Source organism: Peromyscus eremicus, chromosome 20 (genome assembly GCF_949786415.1).
Source record: "Peromyscus eremicus chromosome 20, PerEre_H2_v1, whole genome shotgun sequence".
Lineage (NCBI taxonomy): Eukaryota > Metazoa > Chordata > Mammalia > Rodentia > Cricetidae > Peromyscus > Peromyscus eremicus.
The window spans coordinates 51,799,231-51,817,649 of NC_081436.1; the positions used below are offsets into that span (position 1 = coordinate 51,799,231).

At 33.6% G+C, this 18,419-nt stretch overlaps 1 protein-coding gene across 3 annotated transcripts in view; it reads left to right on the forward strand.

Annotated features, from left to right (window-relative positions):
- Csmd3 (CUB and Sushi multiple domains 3) overlaps positions 1-18,419 on the forward strand; it is a 1,140,535-nt gene that overhangs the window by 246,701 nt on the left and 875,415 nt on the right. For all 3 annotated transcript variants that reach the window (XM_059246844.1, XM_059246845.1, XM_059246847.1), the window contains exon 4: positions 4,419-4,613. In XM_059246844.1, coding sequence (XP_059102827.1) covers positions 4,419-4,613 — 195 coding nt within the window. The remainder of the gene's footprint in view (positions 1-4,418; positions 4,614-18,419) is intronic.

Genomic DNA, 18,419 nt, shown 5'->3' on the forward strand with positions numbered 1-18,419 from the left:
AAATGCTTTTGATGACTAAATTAGTTTGTGAACATTACAGAATATTTTATCTTTTTATTTCTAAAGTAAATATAGTATATATAGTATACAATATATATACATATAATAAAATTCAGAGAAGCATGCCACTAAACTGTTTTTCAGTAACAAAAGTGTACTTGAATTTTTTTCCCCTCTCTTTTCCAGGGCAATATTTGCTGCATCCAAAATCTTTTATAGTTTACCATGGTTTATGTTGCCAAATTGCTTTCATATAAATTGCTGAGTGCTTCATTTACTAGATAAAATCGTAAGTGAAATCTGCATCATTCCAGCTTGAAAAGACACATTTTAATTGGCTCTATTATTTGTTAAAAGTAGAATGGTAAATGTAACAGAAGGGTTCTTGAAGTTTACATTTCAGAATAATTTAGAATTAGTTTAATTACACTTTTTGCTTGATCTTGAATATATATGAAAAGTAAGTATAAATAAAAGAAACTTTATATTTGCTACATGTGAACTCTAATCTTAGACTATATGTGAGGTGAGTTCACAGATAGGAATTTTAGGGTCAGTAATTCGGTGACTGAACAGATCCCCAAGGAAATTAATCTGAAGCCTTCTTTCTCAAAGTGTAGACAAATAATACTTAATACAAACACTTAAAAATATGCAATGGATAATTTATATTTTCCTTTACCCGAATAATGACTTCAATTTTCCTTCACTCTAATGGTTAAAGTCTGATAGGAACATCTAAAAATTAGTGTAACCTAGCTGTGTGTTTTGTTAAAAAAATAATTTAAAAGCCTAGCATGCGGCACTGTGATTTAGACAAAGATTATGAATGCAGTAGAGAATGGTGTGGTACTTCAGTGGAGAAAGTGCTTCCCACAAGCATGAAGATTTATCTTGATTCCCAGAACTTATTTAAAAGCCAGCTGGTCAAGGCAGCCACTAGAATAGCAGCCCTCCAGAGGCAGAAGCAGAGATTCTATGGAGCTAGCTAGACTAGCAAAAATCTGCAAATTTTGGATTCAGAAAGAGAACACTCCTCAATAAATTTAATAGAAATGAATAGAGGAAGATATTGTATGTCAGCTTCAGGCCTCAGCATGCATATGCACACTGCTCACACCCACACTGACATATCAACACACATGGCAACATGCATAACCACAAGTGTGTACATCACACACACACACACACACACACACACACACACACACACACAATGATTAATCAGAATAGTAGGTAATACAACTGTTCAAATAACGACCTAGCTTTCTCAATTCATTTTTGGTTGGACATAGTCAGCTGAGAGGGAAATTGTAAAAGCTGAAAGAGGACAAAAATGCAGATTCCATGAGCATTATCTATAGAATCAGGATCTATAGAACTCGAATGTGAAACATTTTAATTACTATAGGTGATCATGGGTAGAAGATCTCATATTCAATAGTGGTAAAAAAGGTCACATAACACTGTTGAACTAATTCTAGAAGATAAAGATTAAACATGGAGCAGAACCATATTTTTTGGGTTTTATTAGGAAAAACATAAATCTTATGAGTCTATGGGCTTATATATTATTCAGTCACAAGAACAGAAGTTAGGTAATTTGAGATGATTTCATCGTTCTATTATTCATTCACTTCATGTGTGGTATATGTCCTATTTTCCCTTTAAGTTCTTTGTCCAGGTAATATTTATTTGTTAATTTAAACAGAAGTTGAAACTAAGCATAAACGCTATGAGGAACTTTCTTATCTTTCCCTCTCAAAATATTTCCTGTGAAAGTGTGTGAAACTCCTTTTCTCTCAGATATATAATTTTATGATAATTGAAGTCCTGACCTTAATTATTTTTAGAGTGTATATGGGATAGGAAGCATTTTGATTATAAGGGCAAAAGTGGTAGTTTCATTAAAAGTATTCCTTTGTTATTACTCTACTCAAAGGATTGAGTTCTTATTCCATTTATCAAAACTTATTAACCTGAGCATTGATTCCATCAAGTATCATTCATATGAATATTCCAGAAAAATGAAACATTTAAAAACATATTGCTGTTCAGTGTATTTGAGTTGGGGTTGTATGTATGTGTACAGATATGTGTGTGTGTGTGTGTGTGTGTGTGTGTGTGTGTATGTGTTCAGAAATGCACATTGAGCTTCATCTCTATTGCTTTCTTCTCTATTCTCTTGAGACTGCTTCTCCCTCTCAATCTGGAGCTTGCAATATTTTGTCTGAACTGGTAGCCAGTAACCTGTGGATTCCCTTATATTCTCCATCAGCACAAAACCAATGCTGAGTCTACGGAGGTCTGTGGCTACACCTTGGTATTTACGTGGGTGCAGGGACCCAAACTCAATTCTTCATGCTTACGTAGCAAACATTCTTAAGCACTGAGCCATCGCTCCAGTGTGAATAATTTTAATTGCCCAAATACACAGACAATAAATCTGTTTTAAATATTTCTGGGAGTCCGCACATAAACTATGTCTTTAAACAATAGTAAACAGAATAGTAAAAAGAAAATATGAGAGAATAAATTGAAATTTTAGGAATAATTAACTTTGAACACTGGTATTTTAAATATTTTTCAAATATTAGCTTAGGATGACCTACTATTTACACAAACCATTGATATTTAGTCAATGTTAGCCAAGTCTTTAATTTTCCGTGTTTGTGGAACCTAAAATAACTATTATAAAATGAGAGTAAATATTTTACCTCTAAAACAAATCATTAGTTCAGAGTTCTCCATTCTTATTTCACTCATTAATCAAACACAGTGACCTTACACTTCAAATTAATCAGTGAGTTTTTCTATTAGCAAAGCCAAAAATTATAAGGCAAATTAATACAATTTTTAAAACACAGCTAGAACCTGGCAGCTGGCATAGCGAATAAAAGCATTTGCTCTTCTGACATGAGTGCTCAAGTTTGAATCCCTTGTAAAAACTGGGACATGGTTGCCTGTGCCAATAAATTCAGCGACTGGCCAGGAAGCTTGGCCAAAATTATGAGCTTCTAGTTCAGTGAGAGAGTGTTTCAGGCCAATAATAATAGGGGTAGTCGGGAAAATATCGATTCTGCTTTGGCTACCACCTGCTCTGGCTGCCACATGAGCACCCAGGGGCATTCATAAATGCACACTCATGCACACACACACACACACACACACACACACACACACACACACACACACGAGGACTGAGTGTGCATGCATACAACACAATAAAACAAAAGCATAAAGAAAAAAATCATCAAAATACTAGAAACAAGTTATAGAGAATTATAAACCCACATCTCTACATAATTCCATTTTTGTAAAGTTTCAGCTTTCCATTATTATACATGGTTTTGCATTTTGATAATTTCAAGGTTATTGCAGTTTATAGTAAAATTGTTTGACAATGGTTTTGCCAGGAACTTACTAACGTTTCACGTGGAATCAATAATAGAATAAAATGGGAACATGAGTCACTTTTATTATAATTTTTTTGAAATTTTAGAAGTATAATAATTCTGTACACTTTTAATTATCTCACCTAATATTTAACTGCCTCTGAACTATAGTAAAATTGTACCTACTGGGAAATTAACATTCTTATAGCACCAGTTACTAAACTATTTACTCAAATTGAAATACTAACTTTTCATTCATTAGTTATTTGTAGTTTGATTAACATTTACATACAAATTTAATATGACAATAGTAAGTTTAATATCTTTATACACACACGCGTATATATATATATATATATATATATATATATATATATATATATATACATACATATATATAATTGATTTTTTTTCTGAATTTATGTCATTTATACCTCAGGGATTTTGTACTGATCCATTAAAAATGTCAGAGGTCCTTGCATTTATTACTATTATTATTATTAAATATCCAGGCTAAAGCAACTAAATGAGCTGAATAGTAATCAAATTTCTTACATTAAAACTATGTTAATTTTCTATGCAGTATATTTTTTATCATTTAAATAAAAAAGGTCGTTACTTAAAATGTGCATGTTTTCTAGGTAAAGGTTCATGGTTTAACATAAATAGAAGCAAATATCTGCTCTGTCATTCAAATGTTACTTTGAAGATACCATATAAATTTTTTTGATCTCAGTTTTAGAACTCTGTAATTTATGATAGTAATTTTAAAGCTTGCTATGAAGACTAATGTGAGATAACTAAAATTTTGTAGCAAAAATAATGCCATTTCTGATGCAGGAAAATTTAGTCACATTCCCACAGTTAATCTTCCCTGTACTAAAAGAGAAAATGCTAAATTTTCAGTCTGACTTTTCTTTACAGGAAAAATGATAATCACATTTTAATGTAGTTTTATAATCATAAAACATTAAAGTACATTTAAATAACTCTAAATTCTCTTTTTTTCCTTCTGTGTTACAGAATTGCAGAGTAGCTCCTGTGGAAACCCAGGAGTTCCACCCAAAGGTGTACTGTATGGCACAAGGTTTGATGTTGGGGACAAGATCCGCTACAGCTGTGTAACTGGTTATATCCTTGATGGCCATCCTCAACTTACCTGCATAGCCAATTCAGTTAATACAGCTTCCTGGGATTTCCCTGTTCCCATCTGCAGAGGTAAAAATAAATGAATACACACACACACACACACACACACACACACACACACAATGGTGTATCGAAAATTTGTTCAATATAATAAATCATGTTAATAGTAAGAAAATATTAAGCATAACTATTTATCATCTACATATTACCCATTTACACTATCTAGCTTTCTCTACCATCTATCATCTATTTATATCAAGTACTGAATATCAAATATACAAACATACTTAATACTTGCTATGACAAAAGTATTTTTAATGTAGACTGAGGTACTTGTATTTATAAATGCATTTGTACATTTACAATGGAATGCAGGCATACATTCTTTTCAAATTTGCATTAGAAAACCATACAGAGTTTATATTGCTTAAAAATTAGAGTTGCTTTTAGAAGCGATCATGATCATTATTTTTGTCTTAATTGAGAAATATTGACTATATCTCTGAGTCTTTTCAAATTCCTCCCATAATTTAGCATAAGATTATTGTGAAAATACTACTTTATAGTTTAACACTGATGCTATGAAAATTATGTATTTTATGATGGAAATATAATTATATTTAGCATACAGAATGGTTCAATGTTTAATGTCTGGAAAGTAGCTGTATTAACCATTAGCTATGGACACTAGAGTTTTCCACAGAACTTCTGGACATCGACATTGTTTCGTCTGGGCTTTCTTTCTTATTGTGACATAGTTTATCAATTTATTGAGATATGTTTCTCTAATTCCTCACTAAGTAGAAGCTAGATATCTGCAACTACACACATAAAACATTTTTTATTAAACAAGTGGCTGCAGATGAATAGCATAGCAACCAGTGGAATGAACCACAGACAGTTTCTCACTTTTTAACATATTTTTTATAATTTAATATATGTATATCAATATATTTTCGTCTTATCCAACACCACTCCTTTATGTTTTCTTTCCCCTTCACAGAAGTCTTTATTGTTCCCAAATAGGCCTCCTTCTAGTTTCGGGCGTTTGTGGGTGTATGTGAAGCCTACCAAGTTTAATCACCATTAACTAGGTAGGAGAACTTATTTACCAGAACGTGGGAAACTTAACCAGTGAGTACAACACTAAAGAAGATCTCTCTCCCTCCCATTCCAACCATTAACTGCCAGTAGCTTCTCAGGAGCAAGTGAGGTCTGGTGAAGTCCTCTCCCACCTGGTAGACAGTGTTAGCAGGCCCGACCTTCTGCGGTCAGCTACCACTACCATGAGTTCGTGAGTTAAACAGCTATATCCCGCCAAGGAGACAGTGTTCCGCGGTGCTCTTCCCCAACCTCCTGCTCTTAGATTCTTTTGATCCTCCCGTATGATGTTCCCTTTGAGTGCATGCTATAAATGCCCTGTTCAGAGCTCTACCCTCAACAATACTTACTCTCAGTCGTTGAATAAAACCATAGCAACTACACAATTTACAAACCAGGAGAAAACGTATAGATCGTCACAATAGTGGCATGATTATTTGGGGGATATACCTAATAATTTTCTGACTGGATCTTGAATTCTGAGACAATGGGAAATTTCACAACTGGTACTGAAAATCTTATAAAAAGCCCATAGTAGGGAATTCATGGACCCAAATAGGGAAGCCACTACTACTGCTTCACCAAATGGACATGCTGTGACCATCAAACTGCCTTCTAAATATTTGTGTTTGTAACCCATACACAGCTAACATCTTCTGCCAGCTGTGTCAATCAGTATATGATTGGTCTCTGGCAAATCACATGAACCATTTGAGTTCGTTTGTCCCTCTAGTCAATGAAATGACTTTTTTAAAAACTGCTACAGTTGTAGCGATGCTAAATATGACAGGCCTCTATCTACTGTTTATTGTTGTGTGTGCTCCGTATCCAGATTCCTTGCAAGCTGGACTCTGTGTTGGTGGTTTCCTAGTATTGCCCTTTGCTGCCTCTGATGATGCTTCTGCTATTGTTATGATTATTATTGTCAGTTTTATGCCAAACACTTCAAACAGATGAAGAATTTACAAGCACTATATCTTTTAAGTTAAAAATAGGAAATTAAACTCTAGATATTTAAAAAAAAAATGGTCAAGATTAATTAAATACCAAGCATCAGGCACTATGAAGGTCTGAGATTTTAGTTGAAAAAATTTCCTTTTCAGTCTTATTAATGGCCATGAAAGAAATAGTATTCTTAGGTTAAAAATAGATGACAGTTTTTTTTCTCTTTTTATGACCAACAAAGCCAAGATTCAAAATACCAAAAATTTTACAATATTTACAGTTTACAACCTCCAATTTCCAGTTGTATAGAATGATACAAAGGTGTGAGACATCTGCTCACCTACTAGGAAACAAGCCTTCTCAGTATGAACCTGAATTGTTCGTGTACATGTGTAGCAGCGTCCCCTTATTTGATCTCTGGGGAGCCATTATCTCTCTGTTGCAAGGCTATAAACAAATTTTGTCCTCAGCTCTGCTGGAAGACATTAGACTGTTTTATAAACAGATGTCTGTGAAAAGATAGTCTGACACAAAGGTCAGTTGGAATGTGTTCAAAAGATGTACAGACATATGAGAATGCCAGTGTTGAAATGTCTCAGGATTTAAGGGGGTTTAGCAGGGAAGCCAGGCTTTAAACATCCTCTCTGTTCCAAAGTCCTAATATCATACTTCGAAACTTCAAATAATTAATTTACACTTAGTCATATAATAATTTATCTCATAGTAAGCAGAAACAAAGTCATATATGAATCTTTAAAAAGGCATATAGTGTATTTTAGAGAAGCACATGACTTACTCACTATAATACTTTCTGAACATTTAAAGTTGAATGTTTTAAGGGGACTTGAAATAGAAACAAGAAATATTTTAAGTGTTCACAAAGGATCATCATTGACACTATTTAATATTAATCTCTGATTCAAGACTCTTTGCCCATTTCAATTCAGATAATAGAGTTTGGAGTTAAAAAGTGTTATTCTGGTCTAAATACTCATTTTCCACCTATTAATTAGATTCTTTGAGAGACAAAGATAGTTTGTGAACTTGGAAACTACTGCTTTAGTATGAGGAAGATACAGACAGAAATATGAAAACCACAATTGAGTTGATGATGAATGGTTTCATAAGTTACTGAGGTCTATTCCAGGACCTTGCTAGGCAAGTGTGATTACACCCTGAATCACATTACAGTTTAATGTAATCACTAAAATAGGGACATCTAGCTCAATCACCCTCCTCTCTTTGCAACTCTTCCTGTACCTTTCCCCTTAAAAGAAGGGACGTATGGTTAGAACACAGAAGTGGAAAGGGAGATAACTATCTCTGTATCCACGCTGACTTACCTCTTATTGTTTAGATTACCTTTCTATTCTAAGGGTTTTTTTTTTTTTTTTTTGCCTGAGTATACACCCCCACCTCTTTTCTCCTGCTTCTCAAAGTCCTGCAGGCATATTTACTTCGACTTTCACCATAACTTCTGCGGGTCCTAATTTATTAAAAAGTAGCACCCTCTGTTTGGAAACGTTTCCTGCTTAACTTCAGTCTGCCAAGCTCACCTTTTCTTTTCCCAACTACTCAAACTAATGAACACATTTACTCATTCAAATGTATCCATTAAAATCTTATCCTGTGAAAGGCAGTATTTTATATGCTAAGGAACCAAAGATTGATTAAGAAACAACTCCCGACTTTAAGGGCCTGTGGTCCAATGGGGCAGACTGTAATAAAATCAAGCAATTACAATGATGTGTGATAATTGATTTAATGGTAGGATCTGTAGAATGGTTGGGCACCTTCATGAAGGAGGCATTAGTGTCTCCCAGTTGAGAGGATGGAAGTTCATCTAGGGACAGAAATTAAAGAGAAGGATTCGCAGAGGATTACTAAAAATATAACTATACAGAGCAAGAGCATTCTAAGTGAGGCAATAATTCATGTAGAAAGTACAAATTTTCCTTTCCAGCCTCAAAAGTAGTTCTCATGTGTTACTAATATTCACTGGCTAAGCGTAGTCTCTATGTCATACTTCATGGAGCACATGATCTAATTTTCCATGCTCAACTTTATCTCTCACTAACCAACACTTTTATTAAAACTTAAATAGAAGACTAGTGTGTTTTCTGAGTATGTCATGGTGATTCTGTTCAAAAGGGAATATAGAACATGGCTTAGTCTATGCCTCCTCTTCTGCTCTTTGTCACTCGATAGCATACTGATTCTTTAATTTATAACTGTGCAGGGGGCTGATAACTCTGTAGTGATCTGCTTATTGCTTCCCATAGTGTTTACACAGACTCTTTCCTTGGCGAAATTTTTACTTGGAAAGTTCTTTGCTGCTTCCTAGCAATGATAGTTTAATTAAGAAAGAAACAAATGTCATATCAACCCGGAGGGCACCGAGCAAGGGTTATGATGTTGAAAAGCAGGAGTGACTTTATCAGCAACATCTGATAGTGTTTGAAAAAGGCAGCTAAGTACCTGCTAAGCAAAACCCTGTGGAAAGTCAAACTTAATGCTCGTGCTCACACCTGGAGCACTTGAATTTTCTGTACCCCCTTCTTTTGACAGACACTTCTGTGACATTTGTTCGCAGTGAGCTTTCATACAGCTTACCTTCTCAACCCAGTGCACCCAACATGTTGTACAAATTAAGAGCAGTTTTAGCCATGGAGAATATAGACATACATATTTTCCTGCCAGAAATCTTCAGCAATCCTAGACAAAAATATAAGACCAAAATGTAGAATCTAGTTCATGGGGTGAGATTTATTGCATTTATTTAACTCTATATCCAATCGCTGGAAAGCATCTCAAAAAGCACTAGAAAATAAAAACATATCATTTATTCAATATGTAACATGCAAATGTCTACACATACACATACACGATGAGGTGTAATATTTAAAACCATATATATACTAATATGAGTATAAACTCTTAGATTGAAAGTTCTCAAACTGGTGATCTGTATCCAGAAAAGCATTTAGATTCCTGTACTCCAAAAATCATTACAAGAGTTACCAATGAATTATAGTGTGTCATCTGAACCTTGCCCTTTGTTGTTATATTTAAAAATATGTTTTAGAGGTATCAGTGCATTAATACATAATTAATGAGCCAAAGATACAAATTTTAGTTTGTATTGGGAATGTATTAATTTTGTATTAATTAAATAATTTTAAAAGGTTATTGTGCCAAGTGTATGTCTAAGATATTAAGGAAAAGCAGTGATTAGGCAAATGGTGTGAACACATAGAGCATGGATGGAGAAGGTTTTTATCTGATAGATGGTATCCTGTTGGAAAAGGTGTAACATTAGTAATGCAGTTATGACACAGTCAATTGGTGCAATGTGACTCTCACTAAATATTTGACAGCACAGACATGCAAAAAGCTTATCAGGAAGACACTACACTGACAGAGTGAAATACATTTCAGGTAACTATTATGAGTGGAAAGGCTTTCCATGTTTTATTTAGATATAGGAATATCTTTCATCTGAAATATGAAAAGAAAATAACTAATGGAGAAACAACAGCAGACTGATTTGTTGCACATACTCTTTTCCTGCCAGAAATCTTAAGCAATCCTAGACAAAAATATAAAACCAAAATATAGAATTGGTGTTAGTCATGAAACTTGATAACTTGAGAAGGAGAAATAGGAGCAAATTTTTAAGTAGATACTTTCCATATGTAAATTACAGCAAACATCTTGCTGTGAAAATAGTAATCTAATTCACGGGATGTGATTTATCGCATTTATCTGACTCTATGTCCAATCACTAGAAAGCATATAAAAAAAGCACTAGAAAATAAAAATCTCATTTATTCAATGTGTAACATGAAAATGCCTGTACATACACATACACGATGAGATGTAATATTTAAAATCATAAAACTGACTCCATAGATATGGCTGGTGAAACCTGAATTATTATTTAAAATGAAGGTTACTACAGAATATTTTATTGAGGAAAACATAAAAATAATTACATTATATTTCATTCATTTATTATTAATGTTTAAACATAAAAATAACTTCCTAACTGAAATATGTAAATATATTCTATAGGCAGTTACTCAGGAGCAGTTTGTCTTCATTGTAACTTTATGTTTTAAAATTTGTGATAGGTAAAATTTGTCTTTAAGAAATGAAAGAGATACTTGCCATTGTGCACTTGATTGCCATTCCAGATTCCGGGACCTGTGGCAAATTATGCACAAAGTTTAGTGGAATACTTGGGCTGAAATCAGCACGTGTGTGTGTGTGTGTGTGTGTGTGTGTGTGTGTGTGTGTATACACACATATGTGTGTATGTATTTGATTACATATATGCATGCTTTATATATGAATATACTTTAGAAAACTTCTATAGTAGTAGGTTTCTATATGACATTTTAAAAAGTTGTTGGTGTTTGTTAATCCTCTCTGTATCCCTACCTTGTCCACCTAACCCATGCTCTACACCATTTTACCTTTTCTCTTCCATTATTTCTCTTAACCACTTTACAGCACTTTGTTCTTTCCTCCATTGTTTTAACCCCCCAATGACTCTTTAACATGTTCTGGAATGTGAATATAAGTATTTGGTAGTAATGAAGAAGAAAAAGAACATTTTCTGCATATCATTTCATGAGCCAAGTTAAGAGCATGAAAATTTTCAATACAGGGTTCTATTATCTCCCCAAAGAAAGCCAGATACATTGCAAAGATACAAGGTCACTAGGCAAATTTTACAAGTACCAAAGGTCATTTACATCATCATCCTTTCCTGCATGATAGCTATCAAGCAAGTCAAACTCTGTCATCCTCTCACATTACCTGAACTTCACCAATCCTGCATCTGACTCAGAAAAGTGAGTACCATTCTTCTAACTGTGGGGTTATTAAATACTTTACATTCTGAAGGCTTATTGAAGTGAAATTAGTTTTTATAGTTTTTGTTTATTTTTCTAATTTTTCTGCATAAATTAATATCTATGACTGGAGCAATTATGTCTTCATTTGCCATTCCTTTTATGAGTTGTAGTACCAAAGTAATCAACATACTTTTAAAAATTAAGGCCACTTAGTACATAGTTCTATTAAATTTGTAGCTAATTTTAAAAAGTAGCTGAAATAGCTGAAGAAGGATTATATGTAAAAAAAAACAACATAAATGCAAATGAGGCAAACTATAATGAAGGAAAATAACATGAGAATTAGATGAAATCAAGAACAAGTTTAATATATGAATGTCAAGTTCTGAATCCTTATTTCCTAGGAGTCAATGTTAAATTAAGTGCTCACTCACTTGACAGTATAAACACATCTATAAAATATAATTAGATTATAGTTCCTCTAACTAAAAGAAAGCAATTTGAGTAATATCTCTTGCAACACATCATAAAGCAATCACAGTATAATTTCATATTGTTCATCCTCAATCATATCAGTAATATAAGCTTAGGGAATGAGCTTCCCAAGGCAGTGCCACATCATGATACTGAGAAGATGATTCAGGACTATATTTAGAGAACAACATAAATCAAAACACATGTGCCTAATGCCATGGGCCAAGTCAAATGGTATACACCAGCTGTTAAAATTAGTTCTGCCCATCTTTTCCATATTTAAAAAAGTTAATGTTTTATTAGTCTGTTTGGAATCTGGGCTACAAATTAATCATCTAAAAATACAATTAAAAAGATAGTGTTCTTGCATTTATGTGCTCCTAATTTTCTTTTACATTTTATCATTCAAAAACCTTAATTATTTTAAAAACTAAGTTATATTTTAAAGTATTTCCCTATTTAAAGAGGTAATCATATATTACAGTTTAAAGGCATAAAGTTATTTATTTAATTATATTAATATTACTATTTGATAATTGACATTTATTTACGTTTTACTTATCTTTAATTTGTAGCTTTTCATTTATTAATATGGTGTTATTTGCATATTATAATTTAACCTTTCTGAAATTGTGTGATTGTATTCCTCATACATCCTTCTGAAAGAACTATTGTTTCTAGATGTCTTATATACCAAAAATTTATGCCATTTTATTAACAGATAAGGTCATTATCAGTGAAACTTCATATTTAGAACATAATTATATTTAGGAATTACTATATATCAATAATAATGCTGGTACTGTGTTTCTCAAGTCCTGGTGGCCTGCACTCTAACTACTGAGCAATCTCCCAACAAATCGTCCTTCCCTTTAATCTTACCCTTTGACAGTTTCTAACATTTCTCCTCAAATAACATCCAACAAGTTGCACACATACATGTAAATTTTACAATAACCTACATCTTTACACTATATTGTTCCTCTACTCCATTTTAATTAAATATATTTAATAGTTTTTTTTTCTTTTCTCTTCACCAATCACTTCATCAACCTTTACAAATTTCAAGGAGTGCATACGAGGCACTTTTTAGGGTCAGGAGTGTTTAAGGTCATATTAGCTTGTATATCTTTAGGAAAAAAAAACATATCACTGGCAACTATAATGTTATTACTGGTTTAATTTTTGAAGTGCTTGAAACCTGATACTAAAGAGTTTAGAATTTGCTCTCTAGCTCTGTGTAAGACGGTGGGTATGTTTGAACTTTTGTGAAGTGGTAAGCCGCTGCAAATGATAATGAAGTGGGTTCTTCATGTTCATGTGCCCATCATAAAGGAAAGAGCACCAGGAAAGACATTGTGTCCACCAATATGCACACAAACTTCGTAGTTAGTAGAGAATAATTGAGGAAACTATTTTGCATTATAACAATAATGCCAGCACAGATAATATTTATGAAGTCCCCATTCTGACCAGAATTCTAGACATGTTAGAATTATCTCTGTCTAGATTAACTAAACATGATCACTTAGTACCATGATCACCTCCTTTACAGATGATAAATCTGTAGTTACTGTACATTAGAATTCCTGCAAGTTTCACAAAAGATTTTTAATTAAAATCTGCTAAATTAGAGCCCTTCTCTGTAACATCTTTGTAATAACCCAGAGCATCCAAAAATTTCTAATGACGGTAATTTTTCTTCAGCAATACTCTCTCAATTACTACATCCCCAGTTTCCCAGAAGAATCTGTGAAGATCTAATATGAATGGATAAGACTTGTGGTTTACAAAATTAATTATAGATATTAATGTTAACTAACTCTGCTGAGTCTTTACAGAATGAATGTTGAAAAAAATTTAGTAAGTTTATTTCCCATTCTGCTATAGTGCACAGATTTCCAAATGAATTGCTATTAAAACTCATTAACACAGTTCATAGAGAGAAAAAAAATGTGATTATTTAATTTCATAATTTTAAAGAATTTGTATTGCATGTCTATCATTTTTGTATTTTGGGGGGTTTGGGGAAGCAATGTTATTAACTACACTCATTTCCAAAGTTTTCAACTTCAAACAGGTACTTGATCTCTCACAAATAAATTTTTCCTTAGGACCAGTTTTCTGAATAGCTTGAGGGGGTGGAAGTTTCATTTTATATCTTATGATATTTCACACAAGTAGATATAAGCAAGACATTTTCAACGATTTCTGTAGTTATCAATAATGCAACCTGTTCATGTTGCTCTGAGTTAATCAAGTGACCCTTGAATATTTTTCTGTTATTTTGTTAGAACAAATTATTAATGACAAATACTTAATTATTTAAGAGAAGCTTCATTCTGTCTCATGATTTCTTTTCTTTTTTAAAACATAACAAAATAAAATATAATAAGATAAAAGAAAAACTATCATTCCAACACTGGACAAGAAAAGCCAATAGAAAAATTAAAGAGTCAGAGAAGGAGGCACAAGAATTAGAAACCACTTGATTACTCATTCAGGAGTCCTGTAAAGGTACTAACTGAACGCTATAGTACACATGCAGAAAACCTAGTACAGACATCTATAGCCCTTATGCTTGCTGCTTCAGTCTCTGTGATTTCATATGAGATTTTCTCAGTTGATTCAGAGGGCACTGTTTTCTTGGAATCCTCTGAACCCTCAGTCTTCCCAACTTTTTCTGCTTCCTTTGTTGATTTCCCTGAGCTCTTAAGGGAGAGATTTGAAGGAGACATCTCATTTAGAGCTGTGTGTTCCAAGGTCTCTCTCTGCATAATATCTGGCTATGGGTCCCTGTACTTGTTCCCATCTGCTACAGGAGGAAACCTCTCTGATAATGGTTGTATAAGTTGCTGATCGATGAGTGTAGCAGCATATCATCAGAAGTTGTTTTAGTGTTACTTTTTTTCTTTTTAGATCAGTCATACTTGGTTTTACTCTAGGTCTCTGTGCTATCTAGACTTATGGAGTGGGCCTTAAGTCAAATAAGACATCAGTGTTATCTCCCATAAAGTTTTTGCCGTCATTGGCCTAGCATATTTTGTAAGCAGGACAGATTGTAGGTCAAAGGTTATGTGGTTGGATTGCTGTTTGATTTTCTCTTCTGGTAACCTTCAAAGTACCTTTCCATGTCATAGACACCAGAATGTGGGGGTGAAGATTATATGTAGGCATGAGCCTGCTGTTCAATAAATTTTCAGTAATGAGGTCTTGCTGTCAGTTTGTAGAGAGTAATGTATTATCTTGGCAACAGTCTGGGTGGTTTGGGGATTTCCATGGTACCCTTTTGGCCAATAAGATCCAGTCATGTCATTGTAAGATTCACTGGTGACAAGAGATGGCCAGTATGAGATATATATCCCGCATTATTTGGAAACTTCATTAGGATCTCCTTCACATATTATAGGAAATTTCCATAGTACTAGGTTTAGATATCATCCCTCAAATACCCTTCAATTTTAGCTGTCTCGTTCCTCATTCCCTCCCTCAAGTCCCTATCCCCATCCTCTTCCCATCTGTTCCTCCTGTTATCTTCTACCCCTGTTCCAGTCCACCAATATAATCTATTCTATTTCCTTTTCCCAGGGAGATCCCTGTGTTCCCCCTAGTTCTTAAACTCTATGCCTAACCTCTCTGGGTATACAAATTGCAACTTAGTTATCATCTACTTAATGAGATCCAGATATAATGGAATTCATATCGTATTTATCTTTCTGGGTCTAGATTACCTCATTTAGTATGATTTTTTCTTCAAATTATATCCATTTGCCTACAAATTTCATGATTTTCTTTACCAATTCTTTTGTTGAGGGACATCTAGGTTGTTTACACTTTCTGGTTATTATGAAAAGAACAGAAATGAACATGGTCGAGTAAGTGTCCCCATTGTGGGATAAAATGTCCTTTGGGTATATACCAAAGTTCGATATAGACAGATCTTAAGGTAGATCAATTCCCATCTTTCTGATGAAGTGCAGTACTAATTCCCCATAGCAGCTGTACAATGCACTCCCACCTGCAATGAAGGAGTGTTCCCCTTGCTCCATATCCTCCCCAGAATGGGATGTAACTTGCCATTATGTTTGTAACTCTGACAGATATAAAGTGGAATCACAAAGTAGTTTGATTTGCATTTCCCCAATGGCTAATGACATTGATTATTGCTCTATATGTTTCTCAGGCATTTCGAACTCCTATATTGAGAATTCATTGTTTGACCTGTTCCCCATTTTTAATTGGGTTATTTGGGTTTTGGAAATCAAGTTTGTTGTGTTCTTTATGTATTTTGGATATTAGTTCAATTTGCCTGTGGCATTGGTACAGTTCTTTTCCCATTCTGTAGACTGACACTCTGTCCAATTTACAGTGTCCTTTGCCTTACAGAAACTTCATAGTTTCATGAGGTACTAATTTATTAATTGTTGATTTCAGTGCCTGTGCTATCAGTGTTCTGTTCAGAAAGTCTTCTCCTGTTTCAACAAGTTTGAGATATTTTACACGTTTTCTTCCATCAGGTTCAGTGTACCTGCATTTATGTTGAGATTGTTCATCCATTTGAAGTTAAGTCTTATGCATGATGGTAGGTATGGTTCTACATGCATTATTCTACATGTAGCCATACAGCTTGACCAGAGTTGTTTTTGGAGATGCTATTTTCTTTCTATTGTCTATTTCTGGTTTCTTTGTTCAACATCAGGTATCCATAGGTGTATGGATTTATGCTGAGTCTTCAATTTGACTCCTTTGATCAGCATGTCTGTTTTTATGCCAATACCATGCAGTTTTTTTATTACTAAAGTATTACAAATTATAGCTTTGTACTATTGCTTGAGATGAGGAATGATGAGACCTCCTGCAGTTCTTTTATTGTCCAGGATTGGCCTTTTTTGTGTGTTCCCATATAAAGGTGAGATTTGTCCTTTTAGTAGCTGTGAAGAATTGTATTGGAATTTTCATGATGTTGCATCAAAATTCAATGCAATGAATCTGTAGATTTCCTTAGGTAGGATAACCACTTTTACTATGTTAATTCTACCAATCTATGAGCATGAGAGTTATTTCCATCTTTGGATATTTTCTTCAATTTTTTCCTTCAAAGACTTGAAGGTTTTATCATACAAGTTCTTTACTTGCTTTGTTAGAGTTACCCCAATATATTTTCTGTTATGTGAGGCTATGGTGAAAGGTGTTGTTTCTCTGATTTCTCTCTCAATCTGTTTGTCATTTATATATAAGAGGGCTAAGAGGGCTATTGATTTTTGTAAGTCAACTTTGTATCCAGTTACTTTGTTGAAAGTGTTGATCAGCTATAGAAGTACCCTGGTGGATTTTTTAGAATCCCTTATGTACACTATCACACCATCTGCAAATAAAAAATGCTTTGACTTCTTTCTTTCCAATTTGCATCCCATTGATCTCCACAGTTGTCTTTTTGTTCTAGCAAAATCAAGTATGATAATGAATAAGGATGGGAAAGTTCACAACCTTGTTTCTGATTTTAGTAGAACAGTTTGAATTTCTCTCCATTCAAGTTGATGTTGGCAATGGGCTTGCTGTAATTTACCTTTATTATGTTTAAGTATGCCCCTTATATATCTAATCCCTTCGGACTTCCTTTAAGCTCTGGTAGAATTCTGCATTAAAACCATTTGGTCCTTGGGTTTTTTGGTTGGGAAACTTTTAATATCTGTGTATATTTCACTTGGTGTTATAGGTCTATTTAAATTACTTATCTGATTTGATTTCACCTTGTTAAGTGGTAAATACTGAGAAAATTATCCACTTCCTTTAGTTTTTCCAGTTTGGTAAAATATGAGTTTTTAAAGTATGTCATTATGATTCTTTGGATTTTCTGTGTGTTTCTTGTCATGCTCCCCTTTTCATTTCTGAGTTTGTTAAGTTGAATATTCCCTCTCTGCCTTTTAGTTAATTTGGATAAGAATTTGTTAATCTTACTAATTTTCTCAAAGTACCAAGTTTTTGTTTAATTAATTTTTTATTGTTATTTGTTTCTATTTTTATTGATTTTACTCCCAAGTTGGACTATTTCTTGTCATCTTCTGTTAGTATGATTTCTTGGGTGCAATTTCTTATTTTTGTTCTAAAACTTGCAGGTGCGCTGTTAAGTTGCTAGTATGGCATCTCTCCAGCTATTTTTTTTTCAATGTAGGTAATTAGTGCTACGAACTTGACACTTAGAACCAATTTAATCGTGTCCCATAACTTTGGGGATGATGTGAATTCATTTTCATATAGTTCTAGGGTCTTTAATTTCTTTCTCTATCTGTCTTACTCGTTTTTCATTCAGAAAGTTTTGCTTTTTCCATAAATGAGTGTGTAAGCTTTCTGTTGTTGATATCTATCTTTACCCTATGGTGGTCTGGTAAGATACAGTGTTATTACAATTTTTTTGTATCTGTTGAGACTTTCTTTTTGTTTGAACATGTGGTCAGTTTTGGAGAAAGTCAAATGAAGTGCAGAAAAAAAGGTA